The 18,289-nt window shown below is 36.6% G+C and overlaps 1 protein-coding gene across 3 annotated transcripts; it reads right to left on the bottom strand.

Moving 5' to 3' along the window:
* Positions 1 to 506: 506 nt before the first annotated feature.
* On the bottom strand, positions 507 to 18,279 carry LOC118157243 (peroxisomal acyl-coenzyme A oxidase 3-like). 3 transcript variants are annotated; one of them, XM_035311502.1, is made up of 9 exons: positions 18,256 to 18,279; positions 15,685 to 15,868; positions 13,407 to 13,640; positions 12,156 to 12,227; positions 10,870 to 10,959; positions 10,109 to 10,252; positions 9,303 to 9,391; positions 1,213 to 1,309; positions 507 to 824 (listed from the first exon to the last, which is right to left on the bottom strand). In XM_035311502.1, exons 2-9 carry the CDS (start codon positions 15,850 to 15,852, stop codon positions 522 to 524), a joined length of 1,197 nt encoding a protein of 398 aa, XP_035167393.1. In that variant the 5' UTR covers positions 15,853 to 15,868; positions 18,256 to 18,279; the 3' UTR covers positions 507 to 521. The 3 variants fall into 3 exon arrangements, with proteins under 3 accessions (XP_035167393.1, XP_035167391.1, XP_035167392.1); XM_035311500.1 differs by lacking the exon at positions 18,256 to 18,279 and adding an exon at positions 18,128 to 18,200; XM_035311501.1 differs by lacking the exon at positions 18,256 to 18,279 and adding an exon at positions 18,133 to 18,198.
* Between the last annotated feature and the right edge of the window lie 10 nt (positions 18,280 to 18,289).

Here is an 18,289-nt window from a genome sequence, read left to right as displayed (position 1 = left end):
CCATCCCAGAGAGGGAGGGGGGAGGGTGAGCGAACGGCTGTGTGGTGCTTAGCTGCTGGCAGGGTTAAACCACAACAACCATAACTACTCATTTTATTTTTTTTCAGACCAAAAGGTGTTTTTCATCTGCATATTCTGTGGAAATAAAGGTTAGCTATATTCCTCTCAAAATTGGTGCTGGCTTGAGGTTCGCTACAGTGATTGTCACTGATTTGTATACTTTTAAAGAATAAGGTCTAAAAAAGAGAAAATGAGGATATGAGGATAGTAGCAAAAGATGCACTGACATTTTTTATGCTAGTTTCTTCATCAGTACTTCTTTGTGCACATAGAAGACAGCCTTTCTCTGAAAAGGTTACTATTTCAGAAGACAAATGGTTCTAGTTACTTCAGAGAGACACAAATATTTTTATTTATTTATTTTGCTAGCCCAATAACATCTCAAAACTCTGATAATGCAAGAGAAGTATTAAGAGGTCTTAAGCTGCGATGAACACCCAAAACTGCACTGGATCTACACTTCAGATGAGAAAGACAACTTTAATTTCACTAACTTCTGTATAACTTTTTTGATTTGCAGTAGGTTTGAATCTGAGTTTCATTACATAAAAGTCTATAGATGCAAAGTCCAACGTTTTTACCTGTGTTTGGTATTCAAGAACAGGTATTTCCTCTTCATCAGTTGGTCCAAACTGATGGCGAGTTGCTGAGAAGCGAATGGCTATTGATAAGGCAAGCTTTAAATTGGTCACAGAAACTGCTGTGATCAGAATTCTGCCGATGGACAAAGATCCAAGAGATGCACTAAAACGCTCTTTAACATCCTAAATGGATAAAAGGCAAAGAGTTAATGGAGGAGGCTAACGTTTCATTTGCCTACCCCATAAAGATACAACTCTAGAGCATGATCAGACGCACAAAGGGCTGGACAATTTTATTTACTGATACAGTCAGTTAAGGTGTTCAGAAAAGAACCAAAGCAGTTTCTTTAAACTACTTTGGGACTGCTGGGGTACCTCAAAAAGCAAGAAGTCAGTAAAATCAATAAGGTGAATTTAGACATCACTGAAAGACAATTAGAAAATCAGCATTCACGTTGCCACTGTGTCAACAGTCATTGAGGCTCATGGTCTCTCTGTTAACCTACTTGTAGCTTTGTATATTTACATTACTATACTAATTAAAAACAACAACAAAAACTTTGATTCATACCTTGAAAGAACTTGAGTATTTCCCCTCAGCTGTGACATCTCCAGCTATATTCAGTATGTTTTCTTTAGGTATCCTGACATTGTGAAACATTGCAAACCTGGTCAAACAAACACACGAGTGACGTAAAATCTACCTTTATATAGTTTAGAGCGTCTACATTACAGAAAAAGGTCACATCATGCATATATTAGTGAACCTATCAAGCCAGGTAGGCAATTTTTGGATAGTACGTATTCATGCTCAGGCCAGTAGAGGAAATTCAGTATGAGAGATTATTTGCTGTCACAGTTCAATTTGTTTTTCAAAAATTAAGGTGATACTTAAACAAACCCTAAGGGGACCCTTTGAGCAACTCCATAATAAAATAAGTAAAAACAAAACCAAAACAACAACAACAACAAAAAACTATCAGAAGGAAGAGCAATATACTCTCTTGGAGGAGAGGGACAGCTTTCTGTGTAGGTACTTATTAGAGATTTATACAGATTCAGTGCAATAGACACTTTCAGCGACAGACCATAAACCTCTCTGTCTGCATGAACTCAGGAAAGTGAGTCAGCTTGTTATCTCAGTTATCAAAAAGCTTGGGAAGATGAAAAATTCAATTCTCTTCTCCTGCTAGAATCAGGCCGGGCCTGATTCTGATTCCAAAGAATTCCTTGCCACTGATAATTCTGCTGAACTAAATGTCTTACTGGTGTACTGAGGGGTTGCTCATTGCAGTCTGGAGATGGTAAATGCTCTGGAATAGGGGGACACTTTATTTGTGTGAGTCTAAAATATAGATCCATGAGGGCCTTCCGTGTTTCTTTAATACAAATGAGTACACAGCTGAATTAGTGCACTAAGAAGGAACAGAAAGGAGAACCTTCCTTTGCTTGAACTCAAACTAGGACTTCTATTCCCTGGAAGGTGGCATCTTAAGAAGGAATGAGTGACATTGTCTTTTCTAAATTGTGGCACCTTAGCAGCAATAAAGAAGGAAGCTGTTGGAATAGGCAGACTGTCCTAAATATTCATATTCTTCAGGAAGAAACTGTATGAACTGTTTCACCAAAATGGCCAGTACAACTTGGCTCGATAGGGGTAATATCTGCTCCACTCACAAATATCTCAGTATCTAATAGCACTTGAAAAGCTGCATTTGTAATCAAAGCAAATTCCTTTTGCCTGCCAATACAGGCTGATCTACTTAATAAGGCCCATGAGAGCCAGGTCTTTCACATTAATAAATTACATAAGGGCTGCATTGCTGCATGTGCTTTAAAATTACGAGTTGTTTCCAGGGAAACATATCTGCATACTGAATTTATTCAGCCGTAGAGATACAGGCTATTTCCAAACTTAGCCACAGAGAAAAGCAGGCTATCCGAACCAAGGACCAGCTGCTTACGGGCCTTATACATGTGTTTTATTAAGTGTGAGTTTCAGTGAGACAACACTACATAATAGAACCACATTCAGAATTTCCAAAAATCTCATATACATCTTTTTTAATATTTCTTCTTATCACTGAAAACAAAAAATCTCATTCCAAAAAGATCTTTTGGCTAAATTCACTTTCTCTACTCCCTGTACACCAAATAAAATTAATCACATCTAAGAATGTATAGCAACCCTATTATTTTTAAGCAATTGCATGCACACTAGATAGAATCTGAACTTTTTAAAAATTATTACTCGTTACTTTAATTACAAGAGAGTATGTATGGCAAGGTTTAGGTCTGTGTGAGGCAGACACTAACTGCTGCAGAATACTTGATATATCTGCCGGTCAGAGTAGCTAATCATTGCCATTTCTTACAAACCATTAGAACAAATGACAATTTTAAGAAAGAATTTGAGTGATGAAAGGGAGCCTTACAGATTTTTCTAAAGGATCCCTCCCTAGCAGGAAAAGATGCATGGAAGTATCATTTAGAAAAGCTACTGAATGGTGATAAAAACTGGACTTGTGAGACAGGTTAGAGGAAAAGTTGACTAAACAAAGATATGATACACTCTCTGGGCAGTTTTAGAAGAAATTTCAAAAGGCTCCAACTGTTGGGACTTCTCTTTGTGAATACCCATCTGGAGTAGGCTTAGACCTGTGTATGATGACGGCAAGATTCACAGTAGCATCAACGATGAAGAAGATGACAAATTGTCCTTTAGAGTTTTACACTGTAGTGATTAGTTCAATTCATTCAGCAATGCTGTGCAATTGTAGAAAGTCATTATATTGATGTGTGCTTGAAGCTCTGTATCTACTAACATATACATCTTCCATATAATAATAACCTACTTTTAGGAAACGCAAGCCTACTAATATTGAACATGTTGCAGACGTGTGCCAAACAAAACAGCTTGCAAAATAACCTGAACAGTTTTACTCCATTTCTCCAACTGTAATATAAACCCAAACAGATAAACAGATAAACCCAGAGCAAGTCTTTATGGAAAGAGAAAATCTTGTAGAAAGTTTTGTTTTAATCTGTCAGCCATACGTGTAAGGTAGGTAGTTCTGCACCTTTTAAAGTGTTACCTAGAATTATTTTGATTAAAAAAGTATACGTTCTTATAATCACTCTTTTTCATAGGTAGTGAACAATACTAAATTTCCAGTCATTATATAACAACCTATTTTCTTATTATGAAATTTGATTCAAGTAACGCACACTGAGACAGGTTTTTATAAGTTCACATTTCTTTCCTTGATATTGGCCATTAAAGATACTTTTTTTTTCCTTGATACTTTTTTTTCCTTGATACTTTTCCTTTTTTTCTTTTCCTTGATACTTACTTCCTTGATACTTTTTTTCCCTTGATTTCTTTCCTTGATATTGGCCATTAAAGATTTCCTTCTTTTTCTGTAAGCTGCTATCAAAATAGAGGCATGTAAAATGGCAAAAACTTTAAGAAGCCAACGAGAGAGAATTAGCAATTAAAAAAAAAAAAAAAAAAAAAAACACACAGAAAGCACCCGTGTGTTAAGAAATATGATATATTGCACCAATGTTGAAAATAAAAGCAGAACCTTACAGGATCTGGGAGTTAGCTGACGTTATGAAATGACTGCCAACTGCTGTTATGCTCCTTCTCCAAGAATTTTGCTATTTGAAATTATTAGACATACTGGCCAATTTGAACTTGATATCGGAACATATTAAAAATAAATAGTAAGCTTTAATGAAGTCAGTGATCACATTTCTAATGGTTATTAGCCTAGGAAGCATAGTGAATAGACACGGACCAGATCTGTCAACGCATTTAGGAGAAAATCTCCTTAAATAATTGAAGAAAAGTAGAAATATCTTACAATAACGGAACTGTATATACAGCCATGGGGATATCAAGTACCAGCAAGTTTGGAAAATGTCTGTGTTTCACATGGTGATGACAAGACCATAGGTTTGAAAGCTACCCTAATTAGGGACTCTTCTGCAGAGCTATTAGTGGGTCTGAGATTAAGACCTCTCTGCAAAAAAGACAGATAGCTGCCACTTTAAATATGTTTCATTGAGCTCTAAAGAAATGTGGAATCTTACAGAATCTAGTACACAGGTAAAACAACTGTATTTCATACATTTCTACCAAGATTAGAAGAGCAGAGTGAAGCACTATTCCAATAGTAACATTTTTGTTTGGGTTCTTTGGCCAGTGGTTTAGGGAACATTTGAAGCAAAGTTAATCTTACTGACTTTAAATCATGCAAAAGTAATTCATCTGGTGTGCAGTAATGCTGATAAAAAAAAAAAAAAAAAACAAAAAAAAAGGCAGCTGGAAAAGCCACAAGCTCCTTTTGCCAGTACTAAATTAATAAGCTGTTACCTATGGTACAAATAGCTCAAATATGCTTTAGTGAATTTCAGACCCACAAAAATGCCTTTCCTGCCAGCTTTTATTACTGACTACGTTAGAGATGGTGCAGTGACAGTTCTGTCAATCCTTTTAGCCAGAAACAGAAAGCAGGTGAATGGTATCGGAAAATTGCAAGTCAAGTGATCTCATGGCTGTTTATGAGACACAGTAAACCTTGGGAAGAATAACATTTAAGAGGTTTGGTGAAAAACTTGTAGAAGAGAAAGAAAACAGCCGCGTATTCCAGACTGAAACACACAGAAAGGTTAAAGTTGAGAAGAGTTACAGAGAGGCTGGGGAAAACTGAAACGCAGTATTTTAGCTCCAGTTTCTATGAACAAGACTAATCTAAGAATGCAGGTCTGGAGAAGAAATGCTCAACAGCAGTAGTAAAACAATAGAGGCCTCCTAATCCTATCTTAATGGACTTCATGGAGACACAAAAACCCACTCACCCTACAGTTCTTAATAGGTTAAGTGGCAGTCTGGCAAGGAGTTCCGGATGGTTAGACCCCTGCAAAAGTCAAGAGTAGACACAGCTCTGCTAAAGGAAAAAAAAAAAAAAAAGGCTGTCTGAAATATACTACGAATGTGAGGCCCTGTTTCTGCAGGTGATAAAACAACTTTGTGACCAGATCTGAATCCACCTGTCCCCATTAGTAGCATGAGAGCCTTTCACTGTGACAGGCATCGCAATGCATTAGCACTGGCTACGCAGTTTTGAGGTACTTGCAAGTGACAAAAATGAGAAGGGGATAAGGCATTTCTCTTTAGGAACATGACCACATCTTAGTGATGTGCGCAGCACTGCATGTATCCATACGTCTCACCTTGACCGTCGAAACTTAAGTGGAGAGGGTGAAACAGGGATATAAAAGTGAAGCCACTGCAAATCACTGTTTTGACTTAAATTGCAAATATACAAGACATGTCTTACAAAATACTCCTCACAAGGACTGACAGTAGTGTATTCAGGTAACTTAAGTTCACGTACGGGTATTTTAACTATTATTTGTATTTTCTAGCGGCTTCATCTGTTCTCTTGTTTGTGGCTCTGGTCAGTGGCTCAAGGACAATAAAAACCTCAAACAAGCATGAGAGCTTGTTATTTCTAGAGAAGCACAACTGATCTCTATGCTTGCTTTCTTATTTACACCCCTATACTGTCACTTTCCCTGTACTGGAACAGCCTCTACTATGGCCTTGCAGTGAACCAGACAAATGATCTGCTTGAAAATAGATTTATTTATTTATTTATTTATTTTTTTTGGTGAGATTAGTTTTCAGACAGTTCCTGTTCCCTAGCTGAGTCCACTGCACAGCATAAATGCTCGTCCCAGCACAATGAAAAAGGTGGTGTGGGAGTAGAAACAAACAACCAAAGGAGCATAGTGTGCAACATATCTTCAGCAACTACTGTTTTGGATTGTAAAATGAAGCTCCAAGAGACTACTTAGGCTCCAACAACATACTTCAGCTCCAACCTTCCAAGTGAAATAACTGCAAACATTGGGAAATCTAAGTAAGATTTAAGGGCATAAATTCTGGGAGACAAAAACCCGCTGAAGGACTATACTTTCATTTGGTCTACACTGAAACTAGAAACTAGCTGTAGCAGAATCTTAATTCATTACTGTCACTGAAACTGAAATACTAACAAACACACAATAAGTTAACCAATAAATAAATTAGGTAAGCATTTAAACAACATTAATACATAGGACTTTTTTTTTTCTTTTTCTTTTTTCTTTTTTTCCTGATATTTCAATTTTGGGACCTCGGTGAACAGCATATTTCTGTTCTGACAGAAATATGCTGCTTGATATATCTGCCAGTCAAAGTAGCTAATCATTGGCATTTCTTACAAGCCATTAGAACAAATGAGAATTTTAAGAAAAAATTTGAGTGATGAAAGGGAGCCTCACAGATTTTTCTAAAGGATCCCTCCCTAGCAGGAAGGGATCTAGCAGAAAGACTACTAGAGTACTAGCAACAGGTGGACATTTTAGTATTATGCAAATAAAGACTGAAGCACTTGCATCCCCTAGTGGCAGCCTGATTTATTTTTGGTAATGAAACAAAAAAAGAGTTTAAATTTACCATAAGAAAAAGTATATTTCTATCTTTAATCATGTATGTATTTATTACAGTAAATTTTGTGAATGACAAAAGGAAAGGAAGATAATTTAAAATACTTTAAAGATATTATTATTATTTTTAATGGGTAGCTGAAGTTACAAAGATTTGAAAAAAAAAAAAAAAAACACCATGATTTTAGGACATTCTAGTTAAGAAGCTATAAGAATTATTTGGAAAAACAGACTCTGAAGGAGCAGATTAGTCAGTTGAATTCACACCGCAAAAACTTCCCACATTACTTGTGCAATTCTTACTGAAAACATTACACTTTCCATTACCATGAATCAGTCAAACTTCAGCCAAATGAGAGAGGAGATTAATTTTCTACAACCAAAAGGGACTGCTACAATTTCCTTCTATGTTCTCTTACATAGCATAAATCAATTACAATATCCAAGCAAACTTGATTTTTTCTCTGTACCTTACATATATGCTTGCGAGTTTGAATCTGTATACCCAAGTCAAAAGGACATATCATAAACTTCTCCAAGTACAGGAACAAAATCTGACATCTCTATCAGTTTCCTTGTACTCTGATCTTCACTCTGACCGTTTATCCTAAGTGTACCTCCACGAAAATATATCTGATTTACTTAAATGCCCATGGTAGTTGAACCAGACTTCACACGTACAGTTGAAAAACTGGCAAAGTATGAGGTAAAGACTAACGCTTTTAATAATAGCATAATGCGATCTAATGCTTTCTAGATGAATATATAAACAGATTATATGCCAAATTTTCATTTTGTTCTTTTCCTTCCTCATGTTGTGCTTAAAACAATATTGCAAATTAAGAATGAGCAGCAGAATTTGACTATTTCTACTGAAATATGAAGCTGAATTACATTTGGAATACTCAAGTCCATGTTGCTGTGCCATCTGGTGGCTACAAGTTTGTAATGCAGATGCAGGCAAATAAAATCCCAACAAAACCTCCCAAAGCTCTTTTCCAGGCCTCTTCTCACATGCGTCCTCTATAAAACTTCATTTGTTGTATGCTTTTTTTTTCTTTCATCTGTGTCTTTACGCAACAGAGCATCAATTATATACATACACATAAACATCAGTGCCATTTTTGACATTATAAGATTTTTAGGATATTAAGAGGAAGCTGGTGAAGACAAAAACTACAGAACACCTATGACCTGCTGGAAAGCCAGTCAAAGCCATTACAGTACAAAGGATACTTTAAGAGATCTACATTTTGCTTACTGCAATGGCACACTATGTAGGACAACAACTCAACAACAAACAAAATGAATCAACAGAAAAAAATTGGAGACACCCACTAATAAAATAAAAGACACCCACTAACACACCCTTTACTATTTCAGATTTATTGTCTTTAAACAGAGCTATAAAAATAATGTAGGGTTTAAAATATCAATTTTAAAAATTTGCTGTTTCTATGCACAAATCTATCAGACTCCTTTGGACAGCAGAGACACAGTAGGGCCACTACAATGCTGTGACTGGGAAATGAAGCCCAGGAACTTCTTTATTTCAACTGTACACAAAGAATACAGAAAAAGTAACTAACCTCCTCATCTGAACTGCACAGGGATAGTCCAGAAACCTCATAGTTTAAACAAGACAGATAATGAGTCTGTGACCTGTGTCTGAGATCCAGACCTACTTGGTCACAGCAATCTTACGTCTTTACTAACAATAAGCCTTGTCTGTGGTCCTCCACTAGCCCTGCTGTGGGCTGGAAATCAACATGCAAAATAACTGAGAGCTTACATCCATGTGGATTTATAGACTGACATGCTTTAGCTAGTAACTTTTTTTTTTTTTTTTTTTTTCCAGTATTACTGTTGCAGAGTCTGACTGTAAGACCACTTGGTAACATCCACAGTTATCATATTCTAAAAAGTGAGTGAAACAGAAAGGCAGAAAGTTGCAGGAATTGAAAATACTGAAATCCAGGATTCTTCAAAATTGCTATTTTTAAAAATGTATTTATTTTTATTGTTATTATTAAGTAACAACAAATTAAAGCTATTAGCTACCTCATCTCTTTCACCACCTCAGAAGAACAGGCAGAACTGACACAGGATATTTGCATGACATAATGTAGAATGTTTCCTCGTTCAAGCAGATGGACTTACCCATTATCCAAACCATTCTGTCCAAGTTTCATTCCTATGTCACCTACCATCACACCTGGCATAGGTAGGAGAGTTTTTGTATCTCGAATCTGCATAGAAGAGGAAGGAAACATTAGTTCAGTTGTGGGACAATTAAAGATCTTGGTTGAACTCCTCAAACAGTGAAAACATTCCCAATCTGTATTCTGACATTAATACTAAAGAAAGCTCTCTGATTTTCAAGCACATAATTCTGGATATAATTCTTACTTACATATCCTTTAATTCAGGACATAGGTCCCATAATGGAAATTACTTAAGCTAATAACAATACTTTGTTAAATAAGCCTTAACACAGATCAAACTAGCACTGAAACCTCCTTTGGGTGCTCACAGACAGCAGGAATCAACCTAACTTCAATGTAACAATCAGCTTTGAGATATTCCATGATTTTGTAGTAAATTCTGTTTATTCTGCAGTCTATTTTATTATGTACTACTTTTCACCTTAAGTCTCATCCAAGACTTTCATGACTTCATACAGCATAGTTTGTTTCTAATTGTATTGGTATTGTGATAATCTTTAGACTTCTTAGCTCTTCTGCATTTTCCAGCTGCAGAAAACTGACATAAAATTGGCTGTAGAAATACCACAAAAATACAGTGAACACTTAAAGATAAAAAACACTTTTTACAATTGCTATAAAAGTTGAAGGCAATAATTAAAATAGTGGTCAGACATCAGAAACAGTATTAACAGAAAATCTTTAATTTAAGATCCCTCACCCTCACAGAAAGACAAAAGATTAGCAATATTCTTATCCTACCTGTACAATAAAGGAATGTAATCCTTGGCATTGTCCATCAGGAGTATAGAGTTGGGCATACACAACTGCATGGGTGGCATGTTTCCCCATATTACCAACCCAGAACTTTGCAGCTTCAAAGTCTGGTGTATTGATGATAAATTCCTGTAGCCAGCAAAAAAGGAAAAAAATTATTAAAATGATAAAAGCTATTTAATTCTTTTTCATGGACATGACAATGTTTTGAAAACATCCATTAAGTGCCAGTATTTCATTCTGTACTGTGATCCAACAGCTGAAATCTCTCTTACAGTGTTCAACTCTGGAGAGAATTCATGTGGCTAGGAAAACTTTAAAGGAAAAAAGTTAATGACTGGACTGTAAGGCCTAAATTTCAGCCTTTAAATTGTCCATTAAAGCAGTTAAAAAGTAAAGCAAAGTGATGGACTTTGAAGCAGTATTCTAGATCTTGGGTTAAGGTGAGCTGAGTCCTCTATGGGCTGAAACCAGTGCAGAGATCACCTCCTTCTTGAGCAGTTTTATATGGAAAGGAAGGCTGGCGAGCAGTGTGAAAGCACATTTCCCAGTTTGGACAACTGTGGGACCATGGGTAGCATCATTCTCTATAATACATGTATCCCAAAATGTAGACATTCAGATTTTTAGATTCCAAGTACTGTGTTTTCTGGATGTAAGAAGAAAAAACGAATGTAAAAGATGTAAAGAAATCTAACCTGAGATTAAACAGTGTTAAGTATTATTCCTGTGCATTAAGGACTAACCTGAGCACTACGATCAAATGTGGCAGTGGTCCGTATGCCTTTGGTATTAGTTCCATGGCTGAGTTCAGTCAGAGCAAAACACCCAAAAATCTAAATAAAGAGATATAAAGAACAATTCAAGAACTGTTTATTAGAGTAATTTAAACCCTAAGAGTTGAAAATGATTACAAATTCACCTCTTGGATAGTAACTTGCAATTGCAAGGAAACCAATCAGATATAATCCTAAGGCTACAAAGTCTACCTGCAGTAGAGTAAAATATTTTTTTTCCTTTGCTGATGACTGATTTATTCAGACAGGTACAGATTGTTACATCCACCGACTGGTAATTTTCAGCTGTCTGGGCTGAGAGAACTCTTTTGTGATGAAAATAGGTGAATCATATGAATATATGCATACTCTTGATTCTCCATCAGTATTTGGGAAAACCAGCTGTTTGAGGTCACACCGAAATGTGCAGATTGCACCCTTTTACCCTGGACTGGTTTGGCCTGTAGTATGTACTCTTAGGTACTAAACCTTTGAAAAACAAGTGAAAACAAAAAATGTAGCAGTATATTGCTGTGTCTATTACTGAGACATAAAAAAAAAAATAAAAAAAAATCAGGAGATTTGATAAGCAAGAAGGTGAACGGTTGACAAAGAAACAAGATAAAAATGATAAAGAGATACAAAAGAAGCACGATGCTTAGTTTGAGTGCACTCAGGAGTATTTATCTTGCATAATCAATGAGGGTCAGGCAATGAATGAATGCTGAGCAGGAGAAACTGTTCAGAATTCGCTCTTTCTGTATCAGGTAGGCTGCGCTTACTGTACAGAGCACTTTGTCCTGGGTCTCCTTTGGAATCTCTGTGGTGTTTCTGTGGCATTAAGAGATTATTATTTTCCAGTTTATAGCATTTCTATTGAATATTTACATGCCAAGGGCTTGTGCTGCACAGTGTATGATGTAGATGTGGAAGTGTCTGAGAGTTCAAAATTTTCTACCAACTGTTAAAAGACACTGGGCAAAAATAAAATTGGTGTAGTGTCATCAATATTGCCTTTTTGGGAGAAGTCTGCAAACTTTGACTGCATGTTCATTTGGACAGTCTAATACAGATTCTGGAACTGGCATGACAACTAGCAGTGAGAGCAGTCAAGGCTCAGTGCTTGAATGCTCCTTGGTCTTCTTTTACTTTGCTATTTAGAAGTACCTAAGTAGATCAGAAATAATACAAAGGTACAGGTAATGCCGTGTTTCTGACAATGCCCAGTTCTCACAAACTATTCAAAAAACATTTACCTCCATATTAAAAACTTTTTCCAGTAAGTCTGCAAACCTCTTTGAAGCACTCAAAATTGTACCTGCAAATACCTGTAAAAACAAAGAATAATGAATGAAATTGGTAATCCCATGATGGAAAACACAAATATATATGCAATAGTGATATCCATTAAAGAGACCAGGGAAAGGTAGTTTGCACAGTAAACTACAACTTAGACTATACTTTGAGGAGGTACGTCAAGACTTGATCTTGTCATGGACCCTTTACTGAGGATTTAATACTGTCTGAAAACACTGAATAGCGAGACCAAAGAGTAAATGGCCCATTGTTGCAATATTTTCAAGACAGGATCAACTTTTCACAGTTTGAACCTGTTCAAGCCTTCCCTGTGAACTCCTAAAAATGCTTAGTGAGCTCACTTTCCACTATTATATGTGGCTATCTCCTTGAATAAAGCAAAATTTTCAGAATATTCTACTTTGTTTCACAGCAATTGGATTGGGAACTGAAGGTAGCTGCTTCAGAACCAGTAAGATTATAGTTTTTAAATCTACCTTCAGTTTTTCTAAAGGGATGTTCACATAACAGAACTCCAGACCTTCCCTGCAATAAGTGATAATTTATTAATTCAGCAAATATTATTTGACCACCTATCATAGCTCGTGTGAAAGGGACCTTAAAGATCATCTAGTTCCAATCCCCCTGCCATGGGCAGAGACACCTTCCAATAGATCAGGCAGTGGGAAGTTACCTATGTTAAGTATTCTTTCTGAAGTGTATTTTCTGAGACTCATCCAGGGGAGACCTGATGAACAGAAGCCCAGCCACTGATGTCGGTGATAATCTCTATGCTGATTTCCACTCCTTCTGGATTCTGCCCTCAATCAGCACACCAGGGGATTAGGCAAGGAAGTTTCTGATATTTGTATCTGGAGCTGTAAAAGTTCTTTTGGCTACTGCTGCCATTGAAGAGGCAGAAGAGGACACAAAAGGTGGAACTGTGGGCATCAAAATACCTTTCTGTAGCTGTGCCCGTACTATTTCACCTTTACTCTCCAGGCAGGATTCCAACAGAGATGGGGCTAAATGACAAAGATCTACTAATGTTATCCCTCAGATCTGTGATTCTTTCAAACAGTTAAACTGAATTTGATTTTTGAAAACAATGGACTGGGAAAAAATATTGCTTTAATATAATATGCAGGAAGTAACAGAATTATGGTATTATGAGATACTTAAATTCAAATATATTTTTGAACTGTACTTACACCACAATGTAAGAAATACTGGAGACACGGAGACCAATCATACATTCCTATACAGATAACCATATTAAATATCTTTAATGGATTCTCTATGATCTCTTGCTGAGTAAGAAAGTCATACTCAAAGAGTCTTTTACAGCGGAGGAATGTCAGCTCCTGATACTTCTCACGGCTCAAATCTTCTCCAGGATGACGTGCGAAGAAAGGATCATTTTCTAGAGCAGAGAAGATTCTGTTCTTGAGGGGGGAAAAATGACATGAGAATGTTAACACAAAAGCATTAACAAAACAAGTTAATGTTCTTCTAGGATAATACTAGGCCTCAAACTACAATAGTTCGATAGATTCAAGTTTATAAAGGCAAAATCCCACAGAATTAAAATTATATCAAAATTGTCTGTCATTATATATACAGTTCATGCAGCTGAATTTTACAAAAGCTCCTTTGTCATGAAGTAACAAGTGTGGGACTGATTCATTCTGAATGTAAGAAAATGGTTTGTTAAAAGTTACTTGCTTTTTATAGCAACTTCATTATTTTGCTATGAAGCTGCTGGCAGGACTCTAAAGAGCAAGGGCTCTCAATCTGAGAACAAAGGCAAAACTCCAGGGGTAGCATCCAGTTAAAAATATGCTGTAACAGTAAAGGCATTAGGCTACCACAACTGTTCTGTTCCCAGATGAAAGCAGAAATGTACTCCATTTAATATGTAGATGTGCACATCTTTTAAAGTTTTTAAAAGATTTATTTTTCTTTGTTAAAAACACAGAATTATAGAATGGTTTGGGTTGGAAATGACTTTAAAGATCATTTACTTCCAACCCCCTGGCCATAGGAAGGGACACCTCTCACCAGACCAGGTTGTTCCAGCCTGGTCTTGAGCACTTTCAGGAATGGGGCATCCACAGCTTTTCTGGGCAGCCTGTTCCAGTGCATCATCACCCCCATAGTGAAAAATGTCTTCCTTTTATCTAATCTGCATCTATCCATTTTTAGTTTAAAAACATTACTCCTTGTGCTATCACTACATGCTCTACAGAACATGTAAGAAAGTTCTCCAGCCTCCTTGTAGGCACCTTGAAGTATTGGAAGGCTGCTCTAAGGTCTCCCTAGAGCCTTCTCTCCAGGCTGAACAATTCTAACTTCCTTAGTCTGTCCTCACAGACTAAGGTGCTTCAACCTTCTAATCATCCTCATGGCCTTCCTCTGGACCACTCCATGTCCTTCTTGAGCTGGGGGGCCTCACAGCTGAATGCAGTACTCCAGGTGGGGTCTAATGAGAATGATATGCTACAGCACTTTTTTCACCTCAAATCTCTGTCTTGATGATATCCCTATCTTCTTAAATATTTTTTGTGATTTAGAAAAAAAAAAAAAATAAAGTGCCTTGGGAAAAATTTTTTTTTTTTTTTTTTTTTTTTTTTTTTTTTTTTAAGTCCTTTTCTCCTCTCTGAAGAGAATGTTGCAGCACAAAGGAAAAAAAAAAAAAAGACAATTCCTCATGCTCTTCTTTCAAAGTTAGGGTTATTCTCTCTCTATGAACTATGAACGATATGATTTGCTCAGTTTTGTTTTTTTGGCATACACTTTTAAGTATATCAGTTAGATACAAAACAAGGCATCTTTGATCCTCCTCCTAAGATTTTAATACCTACAGTGCACCTTCAGTATTAGCTTAAATCCACATAAATCTACACCACCATCAAAAAAGGCAGTTCTGTCTCCTCCTACATCTTCCACATCATGCATTCCCACACCACTTTTTGAGTGGCAATTAATCACTTAATCACTTTTTTTTTTTTTTTTGTATGCCCAGCTTTCAGCCAGGTAAGCTGAAGTGTCCAACACATGCCACATAAACATTAATTCAAGCACAGAAGACAGTAGGAACTTACATCAGGTCAAAGAACAGCAGAAATACCATGAGGCATTTACTTAGGTGAGTATAAATTAATTGTAAAACCATGGCATACATGATTTAATGCCTATCATAAAGAAAATTGATATAGTTCTTTCTCAGTTTGGAAGGGATAACGAAGTCCTGTAATGTAGCATCTGCTTGTCTCCACTATATTGACAATTAGTAATGAAATAAACCTTAGATGACATCAAAGTAGTTTGCTTAAAAATTCAGTTCTGCTCTGAAAATTGCATGTGTAAAAATAATTTCATGTTCCATAACTACAGTTATTAAATACTTGATGTTTGAAAATTACGTGTGATTCTACTGAAAGTACATGTACAAAATTAAAACGTGCTTACTGTTCTTGCTAAGTTTACCTTAAGCTGGATGATGTCTTCACCATCCAGAAACACTGCCATCTCCTTCCAGTTGAAGGAAGCTTTCTTTCGATATTTGCAGAGCGGCCCCTTGGGGAAATCTGGTAGCAAAGTATCCAAGGAACTTTGGTTGCCAGTGGCTTCTTTCAGATTCATTGTGGATGCCATTGATAGCTAAACTGTTCTGCACCGAACAAGAAAATATACATCATCAACTGAGGCACTGCTGATGTCTAACTTTTACTAATATAAAGAAATGAAAAAGGTTGTTAATTTAACCCAAAGACCTGCTCAAATGTGTGAGTACAGCAGTACATGGCAAGCTAAAAGATGTGCTGTCCATTTTTCTCATTCAATTGACATGATAAAAGCTAAGGAAAAATGCCTTTGATCAAATGTAAATGAATTACATGGCCTTTGTTATTAAAATATGACCTACATTTTAAAATGAGTAAAATATTAAACAGGGACAGCATTGGTGAATATTGCATATTAAGAGAGGTGATTAGATAAAATATCTAGGGAAGAAAATTAGATGTTCTAAGTAACATAATGTGAATGATTAAGCCACTTCACTTCTATCTGAAATGCAAAATAAAAAAATATAAAAACACCCAAACGTGCACAATAAAACAAAACAAAAATTTTTCTCTTAATCTTTTTTCCTTAATTGATTTTTATAGAGAATAGTCTGTGAAATAGTAAAGTTTTTCCTTCTAACTTACATTTTTCAAAAGTCTGTATGATTTCTAGATATGTCTGATACCACTAGATAAACTGGAAGCACTTTCAGATCAGTGTAGAAATGTTACAGCTGAATTTTTCAGGTACTAGGCTAACATATATTTATTTTTAAATGAGGTTTATTAATTTTATTTCCAATGGTTGAATAAATCCTGTTTACTAAGACAGGTAGCAAAATTTAAATTTAAAAAGTTAAATTGGAATCTTCCAAGAGGAAGATTCATCATTATTTTCTCAGGAAACAAGGACTTACTTTTCTGCAGCTGGGATTCTTCATTTATTTGGTAAAAGATGGTGTACTTAAATTCATTAAATAAGGATAAATCTGGGGGACTGAAACTGGTGGTAAGATCAAAGGCACTAGTATTTGGCTAATGTCAAGCAGATTAACTAATTAAGTGAACAGAAAGCACTCTAAAATTATTGCTATAACGGACATTTGACTTAATTAGCTAAAAGCCCAGTCAGTTATCTGGGGTACTAGGAAAACGGGAAGCAGGAAAGGAAGTGGAGTAGATAGATTACCGTAGATAACAATACTGTAAAAGCACAAAGCAAATGTCTGATCAGGTCAGCATGGAGTGATATGCTGCCTACCGGGGTTCTTACTGATTTAAGATTGTCCAGAACTGGGATAGCTCTCACAGATCCACTTGGCTACGTATACTATATATGCTACCAGTTCCAGGAAAGAGCACTTCTTTCCAGTACTGAGTAACTCGTTTGGAAAGGAAAAAAAGAGAAAAATAAAACCCAAACCCTAGGCACTGAGATGGAGCATTTCAACCTGAAGTCAAGCAGACGTTACCCTTCTACTGGCAAACAAAAGTGAACTGGAAATCAGTTAAATCAGTAAGAAGTTCAAGGCTTCTATCTCAGAACAGAGAAAAAAATGACATCAAAATACTGCAGTTATTTAAGTATGTGTGTGTGTAAACATTATTTACATTGTAAATCAATGAGATTGTTCAAATAAAAAAAAAACTAAGCATTAATGAAAAGTGTTCCTGCATTGCAAAACAAATGAACAAAAACCAATTTCCCTCTCTGCTTTCCTACAAAGCTTTGATTTAGTTTCGTTCCAAGCAACAACTTCAAAATTAACTAGAAATCAAACCAGGTATTTATTTACACTAAGAGAATGGCAGCCAAAGGACTGCCCCAAGGTGCTATTTCCATCCTTGAACAAATGTATTCCACTGCCAGTTTGAAATCTGCATATGGATGCGGCACAAAGCAACAATGCAGATTATTTTTAACTCTCTGAGAATTGATGCTTATATGATAAATGCTGAGTTTATTATTATTAATGTGGAAGGCGGTCCTGTGGGTAATTCAAGTTCATGACTGCACAACCCCCTTTGAGGTTTCAGTTGCACAACCTTGCTCTGAATTGCCTAAATTAAGCACAGGGGGCTCGTTTCTGGTCAGATTTTTTCTTTTTTTTTTTAAAAAAAAAAAAAAAAAAAGACTACATGAGATGCCACATTTTACTACAAAAGTGTGCTAACATTTGCTCCCTCGAGCTGGAAGGATCAGATAGCGGGTGACCCGCGGGGTTACAGCCCTAAAACCCCGGGCAGCTTTCCCAGGAAGGCGTTTCTACACCGACGTACGGCAGTCAGCGCGACAGCTTTGACCTTTAAAAGCCGTAAACCCTTTAAAAATCCTCCAGCCTTGCCACTGGGACTAGAGGTACCTCACACCGTACTGCTTCAGGGAGGACTCGCAGCAGTTGGCACCCGCTCCCCACACGGCAGGCTACTAGGAGCCGCTCCCCTCCCGGCGCGGTGGCCGCCCGGCACCACAAACAGTCGGGTTCGCAACCCTTACGGTCGAGAGGACGATGAAAGGCCCCTCA

The sequence above is a fragment of the Oxyura jamaicensis genome, assembly GCF_011077185.1.
Source record: "Oxyura jamaicensis isolate SHBP4307 breed ruddy duck chromosome 4 unlocalized genomic scaffold, BPBGC_Ojam_1.0 oxy4_random_OJ91287, whole genome shotgun sequence".
NCBI lineage: Eukaryota > Metazoa > Chordata > Aves > Anseriformes > Anatidae > Oxyura > Oxyura jamaicensis.
Note: the sequence above shows the minus strand (reverse complement) of the source record. Positions and strands in the feature narration are given on the sequence as shown.

Excerpts from the sequence above, each read along its gene's own strand:
- LOC118157243 (XM_035311502.1), bottom strand. The coding sequence starts at position 15,852 with ATGGCATCCACAATGAATCTGAAAGAAGCCACTGGCAACCAAAGTTCC. Across the intron at positions 9,392-10,108 it reads TACATTCCTTTATTGTACAG|ATTCGAGATACAAAAACTCT; the intron begins GTAGGATAAGAA and ends TCTTCTATGCAG. Across the intron at positions 1,310-9,302 it reads CAGAATGGTTTGGATAATGG|GTTTGCAATGTTTCACAATG; the intron begins GTAAGTCCATCT and ends TTGTTTGACCAG.